At 51.0% G+C, this 18317-nt stretch overlaps 9 protein-coding genes across 9 annotated transcripts; 6 read left to right on the top strand and 3 right to left on the bottom strand.

Annotated features, from left to right (window-relative positions):
* Positions 1–91: 91 nt before the first annotated feature.
* Positions 92–1331, top strand: CC77DRAFT_1025878 (NAD(P)-binding protein). The gene has a single exon (XM_018526158.1). The coding sequence runs from the start codon at positions 113–115 to the stop codon at positions 1202–1204; it is 1092 nt and encodes a 363-aa protein (XP_018379900.1). The 5' UTR covers positions 92–112; the 3' UTR covers positions 1205–1331.
* Positions 1332–1370: 39 nt separating this feature from the next.
* Positions 1371–2630, top strand: CC77DRAFT_1025877 (hypothetical protein; the record flags this gene model as incomplete). The annotated part of the gene is made up of 2 exons (XM_018526157.1): positions 1371–2078; positions 2189–2630. Coding segments are annotated over exons 1-2 (700 nt in total), but the record flags the coding sequence as incomplete, so codon positions are not given.
* Positions 2631–2666: 36 nt separating this feature from the next.
* On the top strand, positions 2667–4340 carry CC77DRAFT_567182 (hypothetical protein). Its single transcript, XM_018532237.1, has 2 exons — positions 2667–2958; positions 3013–4340. Exons 1-2 carry the CDS (start codon positions 2905–2907, stop codon positions 4228–4230), a joined length of 1272 nt encoding a protein of 423 aa, XP_018379898.1. The 5' UTR covers positions 2667–2904; the 3' UTR covers positions 4231–4340.
* A 110-nt stretch (positions 4341–4450) lies between these two features.
* CC77DRAFT_1067046 (hypothetical protein) lies at positions 4451–5313 on the top strand (the record flags this gene model as incomplete). Its single annotated transcript, XM_018528948.1, has 2 exons — positions 4451–4833; positions 4905–5313. The coding sequence occupies 2 exons, from the start codon at positions 4451–4453 to the stop codon at positions 5311–5313; spliced, it is 792 nt and encodes a 263-aa protein (XP_018379897.1).
* A 1313-nt stretch (positions 5314–6626) lies between these two features.
* Positions 6627–8687, bottom strand: CC77DRAFT_948819 (glucose-methanol-choline oxidoreductase-like protein; the record flags this gene model as incomplete). Its single annotated transcript, XM_018535218.1, has 2 exons — positions 6627–8377; positions 8483–8687. The coding sequence occupies 2 exons, from the start codon at positions 8685–8687 to the stop codon at positions 6627–6629; spliced, it is 1956 nt and encodes a 651-aa protein (XP_018379896.1).
* A 30-nt stretch (positions 8688–8717) lies between these two features.
* CC77DRAFT_567122 (hypothetical protein) lies at positions 8718–9586 on the top strand. Its single transcript, XM_018532234.1, has one exon. It carries the CDS (start codon positions 8849–8851, stop codon positions 9362–9364), a length of 516 nt encoding a protein of 171 aa, XP_018379895.1. The 5' UTR covers positions 8718–8848; the 3' UTR covers positions 9365–9586.
* A 1284-nt stretch (positions 9587–10870) lies between these two features.
* On the top strand, positions 10871–12174 carry CC77DRAFT_948845 (S-adenosyl-L-methionine-dependent methyltransferase; the record flags this gene model as incomplete). Its single annotated transcript, XM_018535221.1, is given in 3 exon segments — positions 10871–11017; positions 11068–11239; positions 11255–12174. 3 exon segments carry the CDS (start codon positions 10871–10873, stop codon positions 12172–12174), a joined length of 1239 nt encoding a protein of 412 aa, XP_018379894.1.
* A 1773-nt stretch (positions 12175–13947) lies between these two features.
* On the bottom strand, positions 13948–15716 carry CC77DRAFT_1014048 (hypothetical protein; the record flags this gene model as incomplete). Its single annotated transcript, XM_018523874.1, has 2 exons — positions 13948–15257; positions 15305–15716. 2 exons carry the CDS (start codon positions 15714–15716, stop codon positions 13948–13950), a joined length of 1722 nt encoding a protein of 573 aa, XP_018379893.1.
* Positions 15717–17262: 1546 nt separating this feature from the next.
* On the bottom strand, positions 17263–18031 carry CC77DRAFT_567053 (hypothetical protein). Its single transcript, XM_018532233.1, has 2 exons — positions 17833–18031; positions 17263–17787 (listed from the first exon to the last, which is right to left on the bottom strand). Exons 1-2 carry the CDS (start codon positions 17866–17868, stop codon positions 17368–17370), a joined length of 456 nt encoding a protein of 151 aa, XP_018379892.1. The 5' UTR covers positions 17869–18031; the 3' UTR covers positions 17263–17367.
* Between the last annotated feature and the right edge of the window lie 286 nt (positions 18032–18317).

Here is an 18317-nt window from a genome sequence, read left to right as displayed (position 1 = left end):
ATCAAGTGGGTACCTTCCATGCTAGCGTGCGACTCGCATCGTGACATTCAAGGCATCGAAAGACAAGGCCGTTGGTAGTTATTTGTCTTTCTCTACCAATTCGCTCGAAACCATGCCTGCACTCGTGGAGCTCCCTTTCAAAGGGCTAACCCTCATCGCCAAATGTGCTTTCCAGCCGATCATCACCGGGACAATTCTCGGATTACTGCTGTGCACCCCAGAACAGACATGGGGAGACGCATTGGAAGCAGCGTCTTTCTCCGGAACCATCAACCCATCCAATCTGATTCGAACACTCGGTTTTCTGGTCACTGTGGGTGTGATGAGGGATATCAACACAGCGCTAAACGCGTGGGCTACAAATAACTGGCAGATACGCGCAGGACACGGTTGGAACTGGTCTTCTGAGATAGCAGTCGTTACCGGAGGATGCAGTGGAATCGGTAAAGCCATTGCGGAGACTCTGACGTCGCACGGGATCCGCGTAGCAGTGCTCGATGTGCAGGACGCACCCAATGCGTTCAAATCAAACAGCCTGCTAACATGCTTCCGATGCGACATCTCCAGCCCTACAGCAATAGCAGAGGTAGCCGACACGATTCGGAACGAACTGGGACGTCCCTCAATCCTCGTTAACAACGCCGGCATCACGGGTTCTCACACGATCTTGAAGACCCCAAGCGAGTTTCTCGGCCGTATCTTCGATGTAAATATTCTCTCGCACTGGCGGTTAGTCCAGCAGTTCGTCCCGGACATGGTGGCGAAGAACAAAGGTCATGTTGTGACGGTAGCGAGTGTGAACTCTTTTCTGACAAATTCGGCGAACGCTGACTATGTGGCGACCAAGACCGCTGCGTTGTCGTTCCACGAAGGTCTTACCAGTGAATTGAAGATCTGGTATAAAGCGTCGGGTGTCAAGACTACTATTGCACACCCAGCTTTCGTGCGCACTCCTTTAATCGAGGACATGATCTTGAAGAGTGGCCAGGATCCGAAGATTCTTGAGACTATGATGATGCCGGAGGAGGTCGCGGAGGTTATTGTCAGGCAGATTATTAAGAGACGCGGTGCGCAGCTTTTCATTCCTAGCTGGGGAGCGCCGATATCGTGGTTGAAAGGCTGGCCTAATTGGGCACAGGAGCTTGTACGGGATGCGTTCGGGAAAACCAGTGCTGTTACAGGTGGTTCGATGATCGCATACTGAATCTTGAGTCCAGTAAGCTTGTGTATTAGAGAATGAACACCGAATTAGTGCCGTGTAAGCTTCCCACTCGGAGCTGGTAAGTAGGTTAGCCTTGATTACCATGTATGCATTCTTGGCTTTGTAGACGTACGATATATATAACGTCTTCGCGCAGTCTCGCATGCCTCAAACCATCTTCACATTCTGTGTCCCTTCCATTTACTTAGACAACCAGTACTCAATCATGGCTTCCGAGTTTTCCCTAGCAGAGACGCCCATCGGCAGATACTTTGCGTCCATGGCTGAGATGGGAGTAATGCGCGTCTTCGTCGAGCACGGCATCTTCGATGCCATTCCAGATGAGGGTATCTCTCTCGAAGACCTTGCAACAAAGCTGAAAGTGGATTACAAACTCATCGAACGATTCGCGGCTTTCCTACTTTCCATCGGCGTGCTGACATCCCCGGCACCCGGACACGTGGCCCATTCACCCTCGTCAAAGGCCTTCACAGACCCGCGTGTCGCGCAATTCTACTCGTATCTCTTCGACTTCTTCATGGGGCCGACGACGCGCTGGACAGCCTATTTCGCAGAGAATGGGCTCGCCGAGCCGCCGAGATCGAATCGGTCGCCGGGTGGGTTCGCGCTGGGTATGCCTGACAAGACGGCGTACGAGATCATGGCGGCTATTCCAGGTCTAGCGACGAGGATGAATGGCGCGATGGCGATTGATGGCGATATCCCTGTCACGGGGGTATACGATTTCAGCTGGATCGCTACGTATGCTGCAGGGGATGAGAAGAGGGTGCTTATTGTTGATGTTGCCGGTGGTAAAGGACAGGCGTTGAAAGACATTCTAGAGGAGACGCCAGCGATTCCCGCGGCCAGATGTGTTCTGCAGGATCAGCCGCATGTTATTGACGAGGCGGTCGCAGAGCACAAGGATTCCGCTGTTTTGGGTCCAGTGAAGAAGGTTGGGTCCAGCATTTTCGGGGAACAACCTACCAAAGGTATAGAAATCGAGACTTCTCGCGATACATCATTTCGAGGATGAGCTGACCGAATGCTATAGGTGCCCTCGTGTACTATATACGTCGCGTTCTGAACGACTGGTCCGACCACGAAGCCCTCCAGATCCTGAAGAACGTGCGTGCGGCTTGCGCGGAAGATTCGCGCGTGCTGATTGCGGAGTACTTGCGTCCCGAACAGCCCAGCGTGTATACCAGCACCGTCGACATGTTCATCCTGAATATTGGCGGCAAGGTGCGCAGTGAGAAGACATTTGGGGAGCTTGCGGCGAAGGCTGGGCTGGAGATCGTGTCGGTGGCGAGGCATGACAAAACAGAATCGGCGGTGGTTGAGCTGGCACTGATTTAGTAGCTTCGATACATCACTTCGCCTGACGCATCATCTTTAGAATCACCAAAGCAGTCATCGAAGTATGGACACGATCAGTTCTTGGGTGAAACACCAGGCGTATTACGCGTCGATAGCTTGTCTTGCCAGGTCACGTGTCTTCGCGTTTTAGCGTCAAACCTTAGCTCAGCTTGTCAGCTTCCCCGCGCTGTACACCTCAACCGCCTTACATACCTCGATACCAACTATCAGCTTTTCCACATCATCTCAAGCAAAAGTGTGACTTGTCATAAATCTTTGGATAAGCCGTGGCTCTATCGTCATCGGACATTATCAGGCACAACCTCAGGCGTTCCTACACAACAATGGCTACTGCGGCGTCTTCGAGTTCATTCCGCTTCCGTGACCTTCCTGGCGAGGTAAGCCACCCAGATTTCCATTTATGTATCGTGCACTGACTCCGGAAATGACAGATTCGTAATAAGGTCTATCGTATCGTACTATGCAGTTTCCGTCCCCCACCAACTACGATAGAGCCCTCGTCTTTCTTCACTCCGGAACTTGCCAAACATGATATCGAGACTAGTACACTGCGTACATCGAAGGAAACATATCTTGAAGCTTACGATGTCATGGTTAAGAGTAACCGCTTCGTCAAGATCACATCGTCCCGAGGTCATTCCCTGCGGGGTCCCTTGAAAGGGCGGGCGATTCGGATGATCGCGATTGACGAAGAAATTGTCGACAAATTTAAAGGATACGTGCTTAGTGTGCACATTGGTTTCAAAAGCCCGCGGAAAATCTCTATCACCCATGATCCCGGACATGACCCTCATAGTCTATTTGAACCCGTCAGCGCTATGATCCTTCACAGTGACATGGAGAGTTTCTGCGACGCATTGAACGATGTACAATTACACGATTCGGGTTTTGTTAATAAAGTCAGGATTTCCATTACTATGGCTCCAGTTCTAGACTTGGTTCAAGGCAACAATACATCGCCGACCTTCGCCAGTTTCTTCACCAAACAGACGCAGGAAACGCTGTTGAAGCCTCTCATGGCCAAACTGTATGGATATAGATCAGTCGAGATTAACGGCCACGTGGACGATACCTTGGTAATTGCTGTTCGTCAAAGCCTCGCTGAAGACCGATATTCCAACCCTGCAACTGTTCTAGCAGATTTTGCTGCAGAGAAAGACCGGTATACACGAATATTCAAAGACAACAACATACAAGAGGCCTGCATGGGTTGGCAAGACACTGTATACGAGCTGGATAAGTTGCATCAGTCTGACTCTTGGCCAAATCTGGTTCGACGTGGAGGTGATGAGTTTGTGTCACAAATAGTCCCACTATATTTTCTCATGCAGCTCAACATTGCCCACATCCAGATTGGCAACATGCAGACCTTCGCATTTGGTTCCGAAATGTTGGCTGAAGGTGCACTCATATCCGCCCTTCGGTCGACGAAAGAAGGCTTCTGGAAATCCGGCTACAAATTCAGGCCATCCGCTCAGCATCTCGCGAAATTGCGATACCGGTACGCACTTTTCATGAGGTTAGAAGGAAATCCTCAGAATGCAGATCGTGCGTTGAAACACATCGATGCCGCACTTCGTCTGCAACCGGGGGATGCTGCACTCATGAGAGAACGCGAGACAATACTCGCATGGATACAACAGCTCTAGAATCAGATTCAGCAATCTCTACCTATGCTTAGGTCTTTTTGTTGCTACTGAAGGACGGTGATTTCCCTTTGTGTTCCTAGCCCTTGGTTTCACCGCAGAGCTTGGCGATTGGCTGGGGAACTATAATCGTTCTAGCCGAAGCGCTCGATTGCTACTTTCTCAATTCTCCTGCACTTACCTCTTTTCTCATCGCGCGCCCCTTTGGTGAGACGCCCTCAACATGGTCTCCGATAAAATCCGCCGTCTTGAAAGACGCGCAGAACAACCCTTCCGCTTCATGGACCTTCCTGGAGAGTTGCGCAACAAGGTATACGCTTTACTCCTTTGCTCCTTCGGATCTACCCCGGACCGCGCTAGAGAGCGCAGCGACGCCTTTCTCAACGACCGTTCTGGCTTATTGCATGTTGTCGACCTTCTGCACACGAACAACCCAACTATCCTTCGTACCAATAGCCAGATCTATCGCGAAGCCCACGATGTCATGATCAAGACCAACCGTTTCATTCGCGTTCGACTCACACAAGCTCTACCCCTTCGAAAGATCCTTTGCTGTCTGGGTGTTGCGGTAGTCGCGACTGGGCACCGTGCAGCGCAATCCAGCGGGTACGTCAAGATCTCCTAGCTCAAACTCTGAACTATTGCATCAAGTACACCCACTGATAGACCAGATACAGATATTTGGTAGACATATTTATGTCGACGTACCCACTCAGCAAATACCAGGGTCAATCATGCGACTCCCGATCGACTAGTATAATCGTTCGTGTCATCGATCTTGAGCTGTTCTGCCGTGACTTTAAGAAAGTAGACGCAATATCTCCAGTGCTATCTAAATATATAACAATGGTCATCGACGTAGCCCCGATGCTCGATCATAAACGCCCATGGTATCGGGACGACTTTGCCACTTTCTTTTCCGAGACCACCCAAAAGGCGATATTGAAGCCGTTACTCTTGCTGAGAGAAATTGCTAGCGTCGAATTTCGGGGCCCTGTCATGCCGAATATTGCGGTCAAGCTTGGGAACAGCATGATATCCGATGAGCATGAAGATCTTGACCACAGCTTTCATCTTATAACGTAGATCAAGGAACTTGGAGTCAAGTCGTATTATGAAGGCAATATGAAGAGTGCAATCTCAATTTGGGGAGACGCACTGATGAGGTTGCTGTGCATGCGTGAGAGTAAAGCCTGGACAAAGCTTATGGAAATGTATGGAGAAACTTCGATTAACAGGTTCGCGACGCTGCAATGCTCACTCGGTCTCAACTTGACACAAGCCGAGATAGTTCGGTGGCGCGAAGCCTCATGGAGTGCCACAACGGAGACTGGCCTGGATGTGGTCCGCATGTGCCGCCACCAAGGATACTGGAAGGATGGCTACACCTGGACCTTACCTAACGTTCTGGCTGCGAAGTACTTTTACCGGACGGCTTTGTGCATTAAACTCTGGGGACAAACCTCGGAGGCTGTTGTCGCTTTGGAATCCATCAGCCAAGCTCAGATGCTTGCACCTTACGATCCCGCCATACCGAAGGAGCAACGTAACACCAAGAGGTGGGCAGGCATGTTTTGATAACGGCATGGCGAACGGCGATCTTTGGAGAGGTTGTATTGACACCCCAACATTTCGAAAGCTCTCATCACATCTGCACAACGTCGCTTGACATGTCCGATGTAGGTGAAGGTATCTTCGCTTCACGACGGGACGTTGGGAGTCGGACCGATGCTCCAGATACTACCACCAGATTATGACCAATAAAGCCATATGAGATCGTCGGCATGCAATATCTTGCATCGTCTTCCCAATAAGGGCAGATCGACGTAGATAGCAATAGATGTACTCATTCATAGCATGTGACCTTTTGCTTGTTTGATTCTTTCTCTACGTTCAGAGGGAGACAGAATGAACATCTCGAAACTCTTGCGACTTCTATCTGAGCCTATGTCGCATATAAATTGCAACACGGAAGAGAACGCCGGCGACAGCAGAGACGGAAGGCAAGTATGGGAGCTATTCAGGAGTTAAGAACATAGTAATGGCGCTATCATTAATCATGCTGGCTACAATGATTTCTTCCATACTGCGTTTGCATGCGAGGAAATATCGGGTTCAGATAGACTTCAGGAAAGGCAATTGCAGAATGATATCCTAGAGTTACTAGGGCGTTTATCTACGCCTATCAAGAACGCGTACAAGTCTATATCCCTACGACTACCGGACTCGGCGTCTACGATGCAGAAGCGGCTATATGCAAGGCCTATATTCGACGCGAAGCAAACGTTAATTCTAGTGATAGGACAAACTCCTCTACACATTTAGACAGTTGCTCACATACTCGATAGTCGTAGGAATATCATAGAAATACTTTGATGTACATTCATATACTTCCGTTTTCAGTAAGATATCTCATCACCCCAATCTTCCCTGATCATCTCGCTACCCTTCTCAGCCACCATGTAAATACTCGCCAAGATGTTAGCATCCGGAAGTACCGGTACAATGCTACAATCAACAACTCTCAATCCATCAACGCCATACACTCTCAACCTACTATCTACGACACCTCCATTCTCCAACGGCAGCATTTGGTTCGTACCAGTAGCATGCCAGTTTGGAATCGTGTTCGCTTTGATGTACTCCAAGATAGCTTCATCATCGTCATCAGCAACCGCGGGGCCAGGGCTGACTTCACCAGCGTTCGGCCCGATTGTAAAGCGAGACAAGGCCGGGTGGCGAAGAATGGAGCGGAGGTACTTGAACGAGGCAATACCGACAGCGCTATCGGTGGGGTCGGCATAGTAATTGCTATTAATGAGGGGGCTATCAGACATGGAGGCACTGCGGAGGGTCACGGTACCGCGGGATAGCTGGACCATGCTAGAAGCCGTGACGGAGATGTAGGAGTCGTTCGGTAGTGGTGCCCAATATGGTGTAGGGATCCACGGGTACCAGACACTCTCAAATAGGTATTCAATGTGTGTTTGGTTCGCTAGACCGGCGTCGATGACGGCCTGCGCACCGATATCACGGAGTTGCTGCTCGGTGAGCTTCTGGAACCCGTTCGTTACGCCGGATGGAGCAGTGTATTGACCTGTGAGGTTCTGGTAGTATGCTTCTTGAGCGGCGCGCAAATTTTGGGGTGTGCGAGACATGTCGGTTGTGGAAGCATTATCCTGCGCACGCGCCATGATACTGAACACGGAGTGATCATTGAGGTTGCGGCCGACGTTTTCATTAATCACGACCGGCTGTACGCCGACCTTCTCCAATTCGGCAGCTGGGCCAATACCGGAGACCATGAGGAGCTGAGGCGAGTGGAAAGCGCCCATACTTACGATGACTTCGTTTCGTGCTCTTGCTTGACTTGAAAAGCCAGTCAGCTGGTTGATATAGCTGACACCAACGGCGCGCGGTCTGCTGCTAGTGGAGTTTGTCATGTTGCCAGATGGGCTGCTGAAAACGATCCCAGTGACAGGCGCGTCATGCAAAACCCGCAGATTTGTTCGGTTGCGAGCTTGCTCATAGAAGCTGTCGTAACTAGAGCTTCTTCGGAGCATACTGTTAAGGGTAGCCGTTCCGTGTTTCACACCCACACCGTCACCAAGATTGAGATCCTCGACGATAGGTATGTTCGCAGCTTCGCTGCAAGCGACAATGAAACCATCTGTAGATGGCGGGACATATCCTTGGAAGCCTAGCTCGAGTGGCCCTCCACCATACGCATCAGCGTCGAATGTCTTGTAATCTTGGCTGAACACTGAAAGCTCTGGTGTTGCAGTGGGCGCATTCATCTTTGTACTCTTCCTGAACAAGCGATACACATCGTTCCAGCCCCATCCTGGATTGCCCAACTCGGCCCAATTATCGTACACGCTGGCTGAGCCTCGTGCATAGTAAAGACCATTTGTCGTGCTAGACCCACCGAGGGTTCGTCCACGAAGGTACTGCAGGGTGCGATTGTTTAAGTGTTCTTGTGGTGTGGTCAAAAGACCCCAGTCGATAACACTGCCTTTGATGAACTGATTGCCACCAGGTGATTCGTGTGATAAGACCTGCTCAGGACTAGGACCGGCTTCGAGGACCAGCACAGAAAAACGTCCAGACTCCGTGAGACGATTCGCCAGAACGAGACCGGCTGTTCCTCCTGCATACTGTTAGTGGAATCATCAAGGTATGCTGACAAGCGAATGCGAATGGAATGTGTTCCTGGAGCAATTCATGATGGGACAGGAGTATATATACTACGTACCACCTGCGACGATGAAGTCGTACTCTTCGTTGAAGATGGGCTCTTGATCTTGGCCTCCTTGCTGCGGAAGGTCAGCCGGCCCCTGACGTTTCCCCAACTGTGAATTATGCAGGTTGTACGTCGGCCACGCGGAGGCTATGCTGGTCAAAGACGAGATCGAGAGCAATAGACATGTCGATGCCTGAGCCGCGGTGCAATACCGCATCTTGAAAGTATGCTTGCTCTTTCTCTTCCACCTGGGTAAGTGATCAGAAAAGTGCAAAACAAAATAGCTTCACTTTTTTCGAGACTATGGTACTGAGATAATCTACACGAACACGGCGGAGCGGATGTACCCTTTTATACTTAGTTGTCATCTCTGTCACAATGGGCGGAATCAAGGACAAAATAGCCAAGGCCTTGGGCATGGAATTCCTGCGCCTTGGTACACGCAATCGCATGCTGAAAAAACAAGCTCAAGATTTGCTGTCAGCCACGCCGAGAGTGCCGGACAGCTCCGCCATAGCCGGGGATGTTGGATTCCAAGTCTTGAAAACAACCCATGTCAGGATGAGCCCAATTCGTACGAGTCTTGGCTTCTTACAATGGGGGCATAGTACACGCTCCGGTGAGGGCGGTTCTCTCAAAGGTGCCTTGCTTACACCGGCAACGATGACTACAAGGAGGGGCAACACGTGGAGTAGAACGGCGTGCTGTGTAACATTGCCGCAAACACTTGGAAGTCGCAAGAAAGGGCCATTCGTGGCACCGCGTGATAGCGCATGTGCAACCTCGCACGATGGTTCCTATGTAGAATCCCCCGGGCCAAGGCAGAATCGTCATTGCCGAGCCTGGGGTTACGCGAGATCGCGGCTCAATGTCGATCTACGTACCTCCATGTAAGCCCGCCCAGCAGGTAGGGCCGGAGTTTGCAGTCGCAGAAATGTTGATGGTGCTAGTGACAGGTGCCAATGCGACGGCTCGAGGAGCGTTCTCCGGAAGTGCGGGGAAGCTAAGCCACCGCCAATGGATAGCGACGCGCACCTTCGATACATCCAAAAGTGTCTGGGTATGCAGAACGATATGCGCGTATGGAACGACTACTCCTTACGGTCGCACGCGATGCTCGTGGCCATGTACCTGTTCCAATGTTCGTGTAAGCCTCAGGAGTGAGCCGGTGTTCCGAGCCGGAATGCTCGCTTCTTGTCGACATGGCGCGTCATCTAGCTTTGAAGATATTCATCCGGCATACGATCGCTTGATGGATATGTGGTTAACATCAGCAGCAGATTCGATCCGGTCCATTGTTCGAGAAGACGTTGCTTGCGCATCGCTCTACACCCGTATGTGAGCAGGCTGATGGAGAGTTCCAACTGAACGGAATTTTCCTTTTGTAGGGGATCCGTGGATTACGTTGCTACACTTCTTCGTATCCGTTTGATTCGAGCGATATGTGATGGAAGACTGGGGTAGGACTTGATGAGAAGTTGGCTGGCGTCCATGCGCAAAGTGTCGAGAAAGAAGATGATGATAGAGCCCGGACTGAGAAGTATGAATGAAGAGGCGGCGTTCCATTACCTAAACAAGCCTCGCGATTACTCATCGGGCTGCCCCTTTGCACCTGCAAAGACTGATTCCGACTCCGCCTCAAGCACTATCTTCTTAGTATATCCACACATTCGGCGCATTCAAATATTCGGTGCATTCATTGTTCGACTTCTTAGACATTCGGTGTATTTACAGACTCAGAAGACTTATCAGCTATTAGAGAGCGGCGAGAATTACCTCATGCAGTTGGAGCGGGCACACTTGCACTTTCAACCTTACAAGAGAGTCTTTTCTTCTGTGTGCCAAGCTCCAGACCAGAAGCAGTGTAGCCCTGCTACTAGAAGCGACCGAGCTGCTTTGCACGTAGATACGCACATTGGACCTCTACGGATGGAATGTAGCACAAAGCAATGAACTGAGCACTACAACAAACATTGACCACCAAGCTATCCTGGAGGATGATTGCCTCGGTTTTACAATCTCTTAAGGTCTTGATCATGCCTGATCTCCTTGCAGGTTATGGTGAATTCGGCGCGTTCACATTATCGGTATCATCACGCACCGACACACGGTATCCTCACACACTCGGTACATTACGGGATCGGCATAGGCACGAGATATACACATGATGTATCGCGGTAGTTTGATCAGCCTGATCACATGTCGCATCGTTGACATGGGATGGACATGGCTAGGAACCTCTGGTATGGTGGTCATCTCATCCGAGGAGCTGTGTCTCTACTATCGATATCATTGTGACCGTAAGCCGAGCGCGAATGTATAAGTACTGCTTCAGAGAACCAGAGAGCAGGCCAACTTTCCCATCTCGGTTCCCAAACAAGACAAACAAGCCATCGCAACATGACGCTCGCCCAAGATATCCTTGACCTTTCCAACAAGGGACCTGCAGGCCTTGAGGAGAGTGATCGCCTCGCCCTACTGCAGGCCTCTGAGAAGCTCACATTTGCCCTGGAGAATCCTTTGGAAAAGTTCCTGCGCTACTTCTTCGTGCGTCTTTTCGATTGCAATACGACGTGCTAGAAGGCTAATGATACTAGTCTCTTTATGACCCGATCGTCATCATCATCGCCGTCGATCTCAAACTCGTCGACATCGCCGTGGCACATAATGGGCCCATCACTGCTACTGAACTAGCAGAGAAGAGCAAAGCAGACATCAGACTGATTGGTAGGACCTTCCATTTAATCAATCTAGCACAAAGAATCACGAGTTGACCACCTTCAGAACGTATCCTCCGACTGCTGGTTCCAGAAGTCTTCACCCCCACAACCACAACCAAAGCAGACTCCACACCAAGATATACTCCTTCTGCTTTTGGTCGCGCCCTGGCAACCGGCTCACCCCTCCGCAGCGCCGCCATCCACTTCTCGTACCACTTCCGCTCAGCTGTGAAGTTACCCGATTACTTCGCCGCAAACGGGTACAAACACCCTGTCGATGCGCGCGACAGTCCGTTCGTCAACGCCTATGGCTGCAAAGGCGAGACTTACTTCGATTACATGAACAAGCCCGAGAACGCACGCATGTTCGATGCATTCAATGAGACGATGACACTCCGGAAGCCAGGCGAGCACGACACGTTCGTTGCAGCGTACCCCGTCAAGGAGCGCCTTGCCATCAGCGAACCCTCGCGCGTTCTGTTCGTCGATATTGGCGGCGGTGTAGACCATCAAGTTCGCAAATTCTCCGAGCGTGCGCAGGGAATGCAGGGCGTGTGTGTGCTGTTGGATCTTCCCAGTGTGATAGCGCAGGCTAAGGAGCTGCCAGACGGAGCCGTGACAGTCGGACAGAGTTTCTTCGACCCTATGCCGCAGTCTTTGAAGGGTGCGAAAGCCTTCTATCTGCGTATGCTTCTGCACGATTGGCCGGAGATGCAGGCTGTTACTATCTTGAAGAACATTATCGATGCGATGGCCCAAGACAGTGTGGTATTGATCCACGAGGTCATTCTAGCAGAGACAGAATTCGATCACTTCGATGCCAAGATGGATTGGCAGATGATGAATTTGGCCTCTGGAGAACGCACTATGAGCCAGTGGAAGGAGTTGATAGGGAAGGTAGGATTGGAGATAAGAGACATCTGGTGGGAGGAGGAGGGTACGAAAGGTAAGAAGGCCTTGATTGAGTGCGGGCTGGCGAAATGAAGGAAAGTATCTCTAGCGTCGAGGCAAGAGCGAGCAGGCAAACGAAGTCTCTAAGCTAACACCGATCGTGTCTTGAAATAATCCATGCGACACCCAATAGAGTGGCGAATTTACAAGCACGAAGCTGACTCCGTGCATTCGTCAATGCTGCACCAAACTGCCCCCATTATAGGGTAATCCTCACTAGATACACCCAAGCATATTATGCCGTATAGACGATTACCGCCCACCCCGCGAGAAGTCAAGATGAAGTTTACTTGGTCCTTGAATAGCGTTGGTGGTGACATGCAGCCGCTATGTGGGGAGATCTTAGCATTGAGTTGGCCCAGAACCTGACGGATGCTGAAGTTCCGTGGCGCGGTTGAGGACACAAATGTAGGTGGGTAGTCGACGGCGGTCGGTTCGCTCTGGCTAGTCGCTTTTTCTACAGTTCATCTAGCTTCGCAGATGTCCGGTAGTCTTCAGCCGAGAAGAACGTGCCATGGTGGTCTAATCATGTCCGTACCAACACTACTTGATCCGCGCAGAAGCATATGAGAGTCTTGCCGAGTATTTGCCTTGAAGACTACCTTTACAGATTACACGGCTACTGTTCCGCACCTTCACGCTGCTTCTGAGGTTGTCGACTTCTGGTGAACATCAATTCCAGCGCCGATCATGAATGCTAGCTTGCATCAGTACGCACCGACAGCGAGAACATTAATGCTCAAAGCGATACACCTTTACGATGCGGCAGGGCTGGTGGGAGAGCGTTGGGGTGGAACTGAATTCCGATGCGGGTGATGGCCATGGAAGCCTCCGTATGCGCCGTTCTGAATTTGTACTGCCGAAGTGAAACCGGTAGTGCATGCCATTGCACGGCCAGCTTTTGTGTCCTGCGCATCGTTGCTATGGTAGCCCAGCGGAACAGATCTTCGCACGTAGTAGAAGCCGCGCGAATAATTATAATGAGTCAAGTACGGATTGGCGGTACATTGTGTCCTGCTGGAGAGTGTTGCCGAGGTTGACAAGATCTGCAAATTCGTTGTTGATTTGACCATGCGATGCCATGAGGCAGACAACCTCTCAAGGACGGATCGCACAAAAGTCATCTGAGATCGGCCTTCCGTGCTGATGGAATTGAGGGTAAATGTGTTCAGACCATGTCGCGTTATCCAGGAAGGTTGGGAGAAGACGGCGGCCCCGCCAGAATTGATGGGGCAGCGCTAAACCTCTTTTGTGTAGTGCATGTCTCATGGTGTTAGGCGCTGTATGGAAATTGTGGTGTGCCTCTCCGGCGGCATCACGATGCCTACGTTTTGGAAAGGTAAACTGACATCTCTGTCATATGAGACAAGATCAACAAGATCCTATGATGTAATCTACGCTCTAGGTCTTACTCTCTAGAAATTGTCAAACGAATTGGTAAGCACTGGTACGTGACAAGAAGTATGTACAGAAGGAGTTCGCGAGGAACGGCGTCCAATTCTCCCCTTAAGAGTGTGTGACGGCTTTCAAGTCACTTATTATGATAAAATCGCATCCCAGCGAACATTCACAGCACACCATTCACGTGCGTGGACGTTTGGCGCTCATGAATATTGCAAGACGCATTGTTTTTATTATAGCTAGAAGCCAGCTTCAGGCGAAGGTACAGTACATTCAGAGTGCTCGCGCACATGTTATTCCTGTTCATTCTTCCGCAGTTGGGTATTACAAGATCGTAAGGACAGAAAGGAAATCCGGCAAGTTTCCACGCTATGCGCAACGACAACAAAAAGGACAACAATGCTATCATTCGACCGTGTGCTCCGCGGCCATCCTAGGTAGTGTCCCACGCGAATGAATCGTCTCGCTCAATCCCATAGGCCTTTCATCCAGAAGTCTCCCGTCATTTTCTTCATCAACCTTCTTGAAGTTATCATGGACCAAGCCTCTTCGAGGATCCTCGTGTTTGCCGCTGCGAGTACTCTTTGAACGACCGGAGATTGGGGATGGAAACGTGGTGCCATCGCTTAGCACCATGGCGGAAGGTGGTGGAGCTTGACGCGGCAATTCGAGAGAGCTACTATCCAAGGACACGTGGTCAGGCATACGTCGAACTATCGGGTTCTGGGATGTGGCAGTTGGCGCATCGCTCTCGCCACGAGAATGTCGTTGGTTGGCTGCATTGTTCCTACGCTTGCGTAGCCACAGGACTAGACCAACGATGAGAAGTGTACCGATTATGGCACCGACAACCCCTCCAGCTATAGCGGCGACCTGGGACTTTTGCTTCGCGCCGGGCAAGACACGACACACTTGCTTTACCTTCGCATCCGCTCCTTTAGGATCGGCCGGCGCAACGACTGCAGGCGCGAGCTGGAAGTTTTGTGCGTCTGGATCGACGATGAGGTAGTTCTGCGTGAAAAAAGGAAGTCCCAGAGTGCCGATAGTGACTGAGCCGGCCGGGCCAGTTTGGTTTGTCACCGCCAAGTTAAAGACTGTCGCATTATCCACTTCGTACACTCCAGCAGCATTATATGCCCGTGGCCGGTTGTAGAGCTCAGTCGCCGGTATGACGGACTTGTAGGTGGCAACCGAAGGTTTCGATGCGTCACCACCGGGAATGCCCATGTCAGATAGCGTAACGGTGATGGTACCTGCCGGAGCTGGATCCGTAGGAAGCTCAAAATGGCGCGAAGTCTCATTCCAGACGGCAGTCTTCTCTGCAGCGGCGAGAGCATCCAGCATCGCAGCTGGAAGTCTTATGTCCGAAGAGAAAGGATCCAGATGCACAACGAGGGTGTCCGTCTTGGATGCGAACAGCGTAGTGCTCGTGCCACCAGCATCGTACGTGATGGCTGTCAAAATAGCGCATGTTGGACAGTCAGAGAACATAGGAAATGTAGTTGCAGCACTCTTCAGGCGGCTTTCATCGTAGCCACCAACTACAATCAGACCGTCTTGAGGTGTCTCTTCGGATTCTGATCCAGCCCATAATCCGAACGTCCGAGAAGAAGCTTGACCTGCATCAACGAGGAAGTTGAGAAAACTGGAGTCCAACCCCAAAGGCAGGGTCGCACGGAAATCAGGTTCATTCCTCATGAAAGGGTCCGCGTTCGCTAGTATGTGTCAGTGCTGTATAGATCGATCAATCTTTTGAACTTACTATCGGTCGACCCATTGGTATACATGGGAAATGTGGTGAACTTGTTTGCATCGGGTTTGAGACCGAACGCTGCGGCATCGTCGAAAAAGATGTAAGAGCTCGCGGATGCTAGATCCACAGACTCCCTACTGCCTGTCCACACCGCGTAGTTGACCTCTGCGAACGTAGTCGAGGCTGCACTGTCGTAGATACCACCAAGCTGGCCAATGCAGCTCGTGTTCGTAGCCGCCGTACATTCTGCTGCATTGTTGATGAAGAGGTTGTCGGAGAGGGTTGATGGCGTCAAGGAAAACGGTTGCGGAGGTGTGCCGATGGAGAATGAGATGCCCCTGGAGAGTACGGTGCCATCTGCAGAGACCGAGTTGTTCGTCCAAGGCAAGAGCAACGGCGTGGAACCGTTTGCGCAAGCCATCGCGACGATGAATGGCCTCCAAGAAAGCAAAGTCTGGTGTTGTGTTTGTGTAACAGCGTCAGCCTCGCACAGGCATTCTTGGGGTCAGTCATGACTGTCCTTGATATGGATTTACAGGGTTGCATGAACCAGGGGATGATCTGCTAATCTTGGAGCCATGGGGCCTTGGGCATGGTTACCTGGGCTCTGAGATCGGGCGTTGATAGCGACTGAAAAATCGGGTAAGGGAAAGATCCCCATTGGATTGTTCCACTCGAGGTTCTCCGGTACCTAGAGTCTCAGACTAGTACCTGGACGATAACAACAACCCCATCTCCATACACAACGTGATTCTCGCTCTCTTTCCCTCTGAAGTTCGCATCCAAAGCATCCGGGATTCCGTCATCGCGCCTAGCGGCCTGTGCGCGTTCTCGATGCTCTCCAACAGGTGATGACGTCACAGCGTAGATGTAGGTGTGGCCTTGATTTGCTGAAACCCGCGACTCGAACTGCAAGATTCCCTGAATCGAAATGAGAGCATGTTGCAACACTCCTGACAGGACGGGCCTTTTGCGGGGGTGCAAAAATGTCAAATTCGGTCCGTCAACGTCGGAACGTTGTTCAGCCACGCGGTGTCCCGCACATCGAGCCAATCAACGCGTGATGATTGACTAGCGTCATTCGGGGAAAAGTCTCGCGTCTGCAAGCCTTTCGCTGATCTCGCTCGCTTCTTTGATAACTCTGTCGATCGTTGTATGCCCAACCTCATAACCGGAGGACATGCCCAAGTTCGCCTCTCCTGGTCTTTTTGTTCCAGCCGCGATAGATCTCCTCGCTGATACCGAAGGTGGGTACCCTGGTCGCGAATCATTCAGGAACTATATCTTGCTATTGGATGGCTGGGGTGTCCGACGCGTGAGGAAACAGTCGCGTCGCATTACACTGCACTACAAATTTTGTCACTTACGTTGACCGTCTGTTAGCGCTCTGTGAACTTTTCTCAAGCATGGCGGCCTGACAACTGAGTAAGTCACTCGATGGCAAGAGTAGGAGCCGAGGTACTACAGTGAACTGAAGACATTGACTCTACTTCGTCAATTGTCAGTATCTAGATATGTTACGACCCAGCAATATCAGCTTGCTCTCTCACCGTACAAGTTTGCCTCTCTGCATACTTTGACTTGACCTAGCTCTCAATCTTCTTATCGACAGTATGTATAAGAACTTCGCCTGGGACCCTTGCCTTTCGGTATTGCTATAGCACAGTCGGCGATATTCGGCAATGCGCAAGTGTTACAGAGTCTCCTTACATCTCGTATTGGGCTTGACATGCTGCAAGCCATGATCTTGTCGCAGGTAGTCAGGCCTCCTTCATGGATCGTCCGAATGAGCGGTGTCCTCGGGTGTTGAGGAATCGCAACGCAATATTGGGTCTGCAGTGCTGCAGAATGTAGACGCTTCATATCGTTTCGGACTATTGCGTGTCTTTTCGGCGGGGTACATAGCGACCGAATCTAGATGCCGAAGGCATGGTGCCCTATACGGATGTGAGAGGCAATGTCGTTGGTTCACAACGTAGTGCGGGGTCTTGAGACGCAGTTATCAGGATACGTGAGACGGACGATTATGACATGCGCTGTACGATGCATCTTGTCAGGAGAGACACGCAACATTATTGCCACAATACCGCCGTCACACCTCCACGTTCGATAGTTTCGGGGCTTGGATGGAATAGTTGGGAAGAGTATCCTGAACTTTGGAGATGAGAGACCATGCAGTATATTGCAGCCTGCGTCATGTTCGGTTTAGACCTTTGGTCATAAGTAATCATCGACGAGTAGAGTTCCGTGGGTTCGTTCAGCGCTGGCCAAAATTCCGACCATCTCCAGCTGAGCGGGCGTGCATATGCGTAAATCCATAAACGCTCATTGTGTTCGAGCTGCAGATTTTGTAGAAGAGTACACAGATGCGGAACGCGGTGACAAGAGTTGTAATTTTCCGGTTCTGAAACTGACCATCCCTCCTGCAATAGAGATTTAGAACGACGATGGCGATTCGGACTTGGAACAGTAGGTGGAAGCAAACGTTCTGGCTTCTCTTGTTAGCAACCACTAGACACCAAGGACTGTCTCCATACGCTCTTTGCGTTATTGACTGGGCATCGCAATGTCATCGTTCCAGCGGAATTGCTGGGCAGCTAGTCACTGGCGGGATGAATAAGCCGTGTCGCAATTTTAGCCATGCGCCAGTGGTCGGCCCCATAGCTCCGGTCGCCACCTCCATGAGCACCTCGGCGCCTGGCTCTCGCGCAGATTACTTCTGTTGTGGCAAGTTCAAGTCCATCAGTATCGTGTCGTAGATTCGAAAAACGCCCAGTATGGCAAAGGGAGGAAATTGATGCGGCGCCGGTTAAATGGCTAAAGTCCAACCTTTTGTCATTGGGGCGGGACGCCCACACGTTATCCTTCACGCTAAATAAGGAAACGATAGATCGTGGCTTTACGGGTGGGCTAAATATACAAGGCTTCTCTCGTCGTCATTCATCGAGGGTTGCGAGATCTGCCGGTGAATGGAGGTTGGGGATAGAGACTGCGATATGGTTGCAGTAGCTGGCAGACACTG

The sequence above is a fragment of the Alternaria alternata genome, assembly GCF_001642055.1.
Source record: "Alternaria alternata strain SRC1lrK2f unplaced genomic scaffold CC77scaffold_32, whole genome shotgun sequence".
Taxonomy (NCBI): Eukaryota; Fungi; Ascomycota; class Dothideomycetes; order Pleosporales; family Pleosporaceae; genus Alternaria; species Alternaria alternata.
Note: the sequence above shows the minus strand (reverse complement) of the source record. Positions and strands in the feature narration are given on the sequence as shown.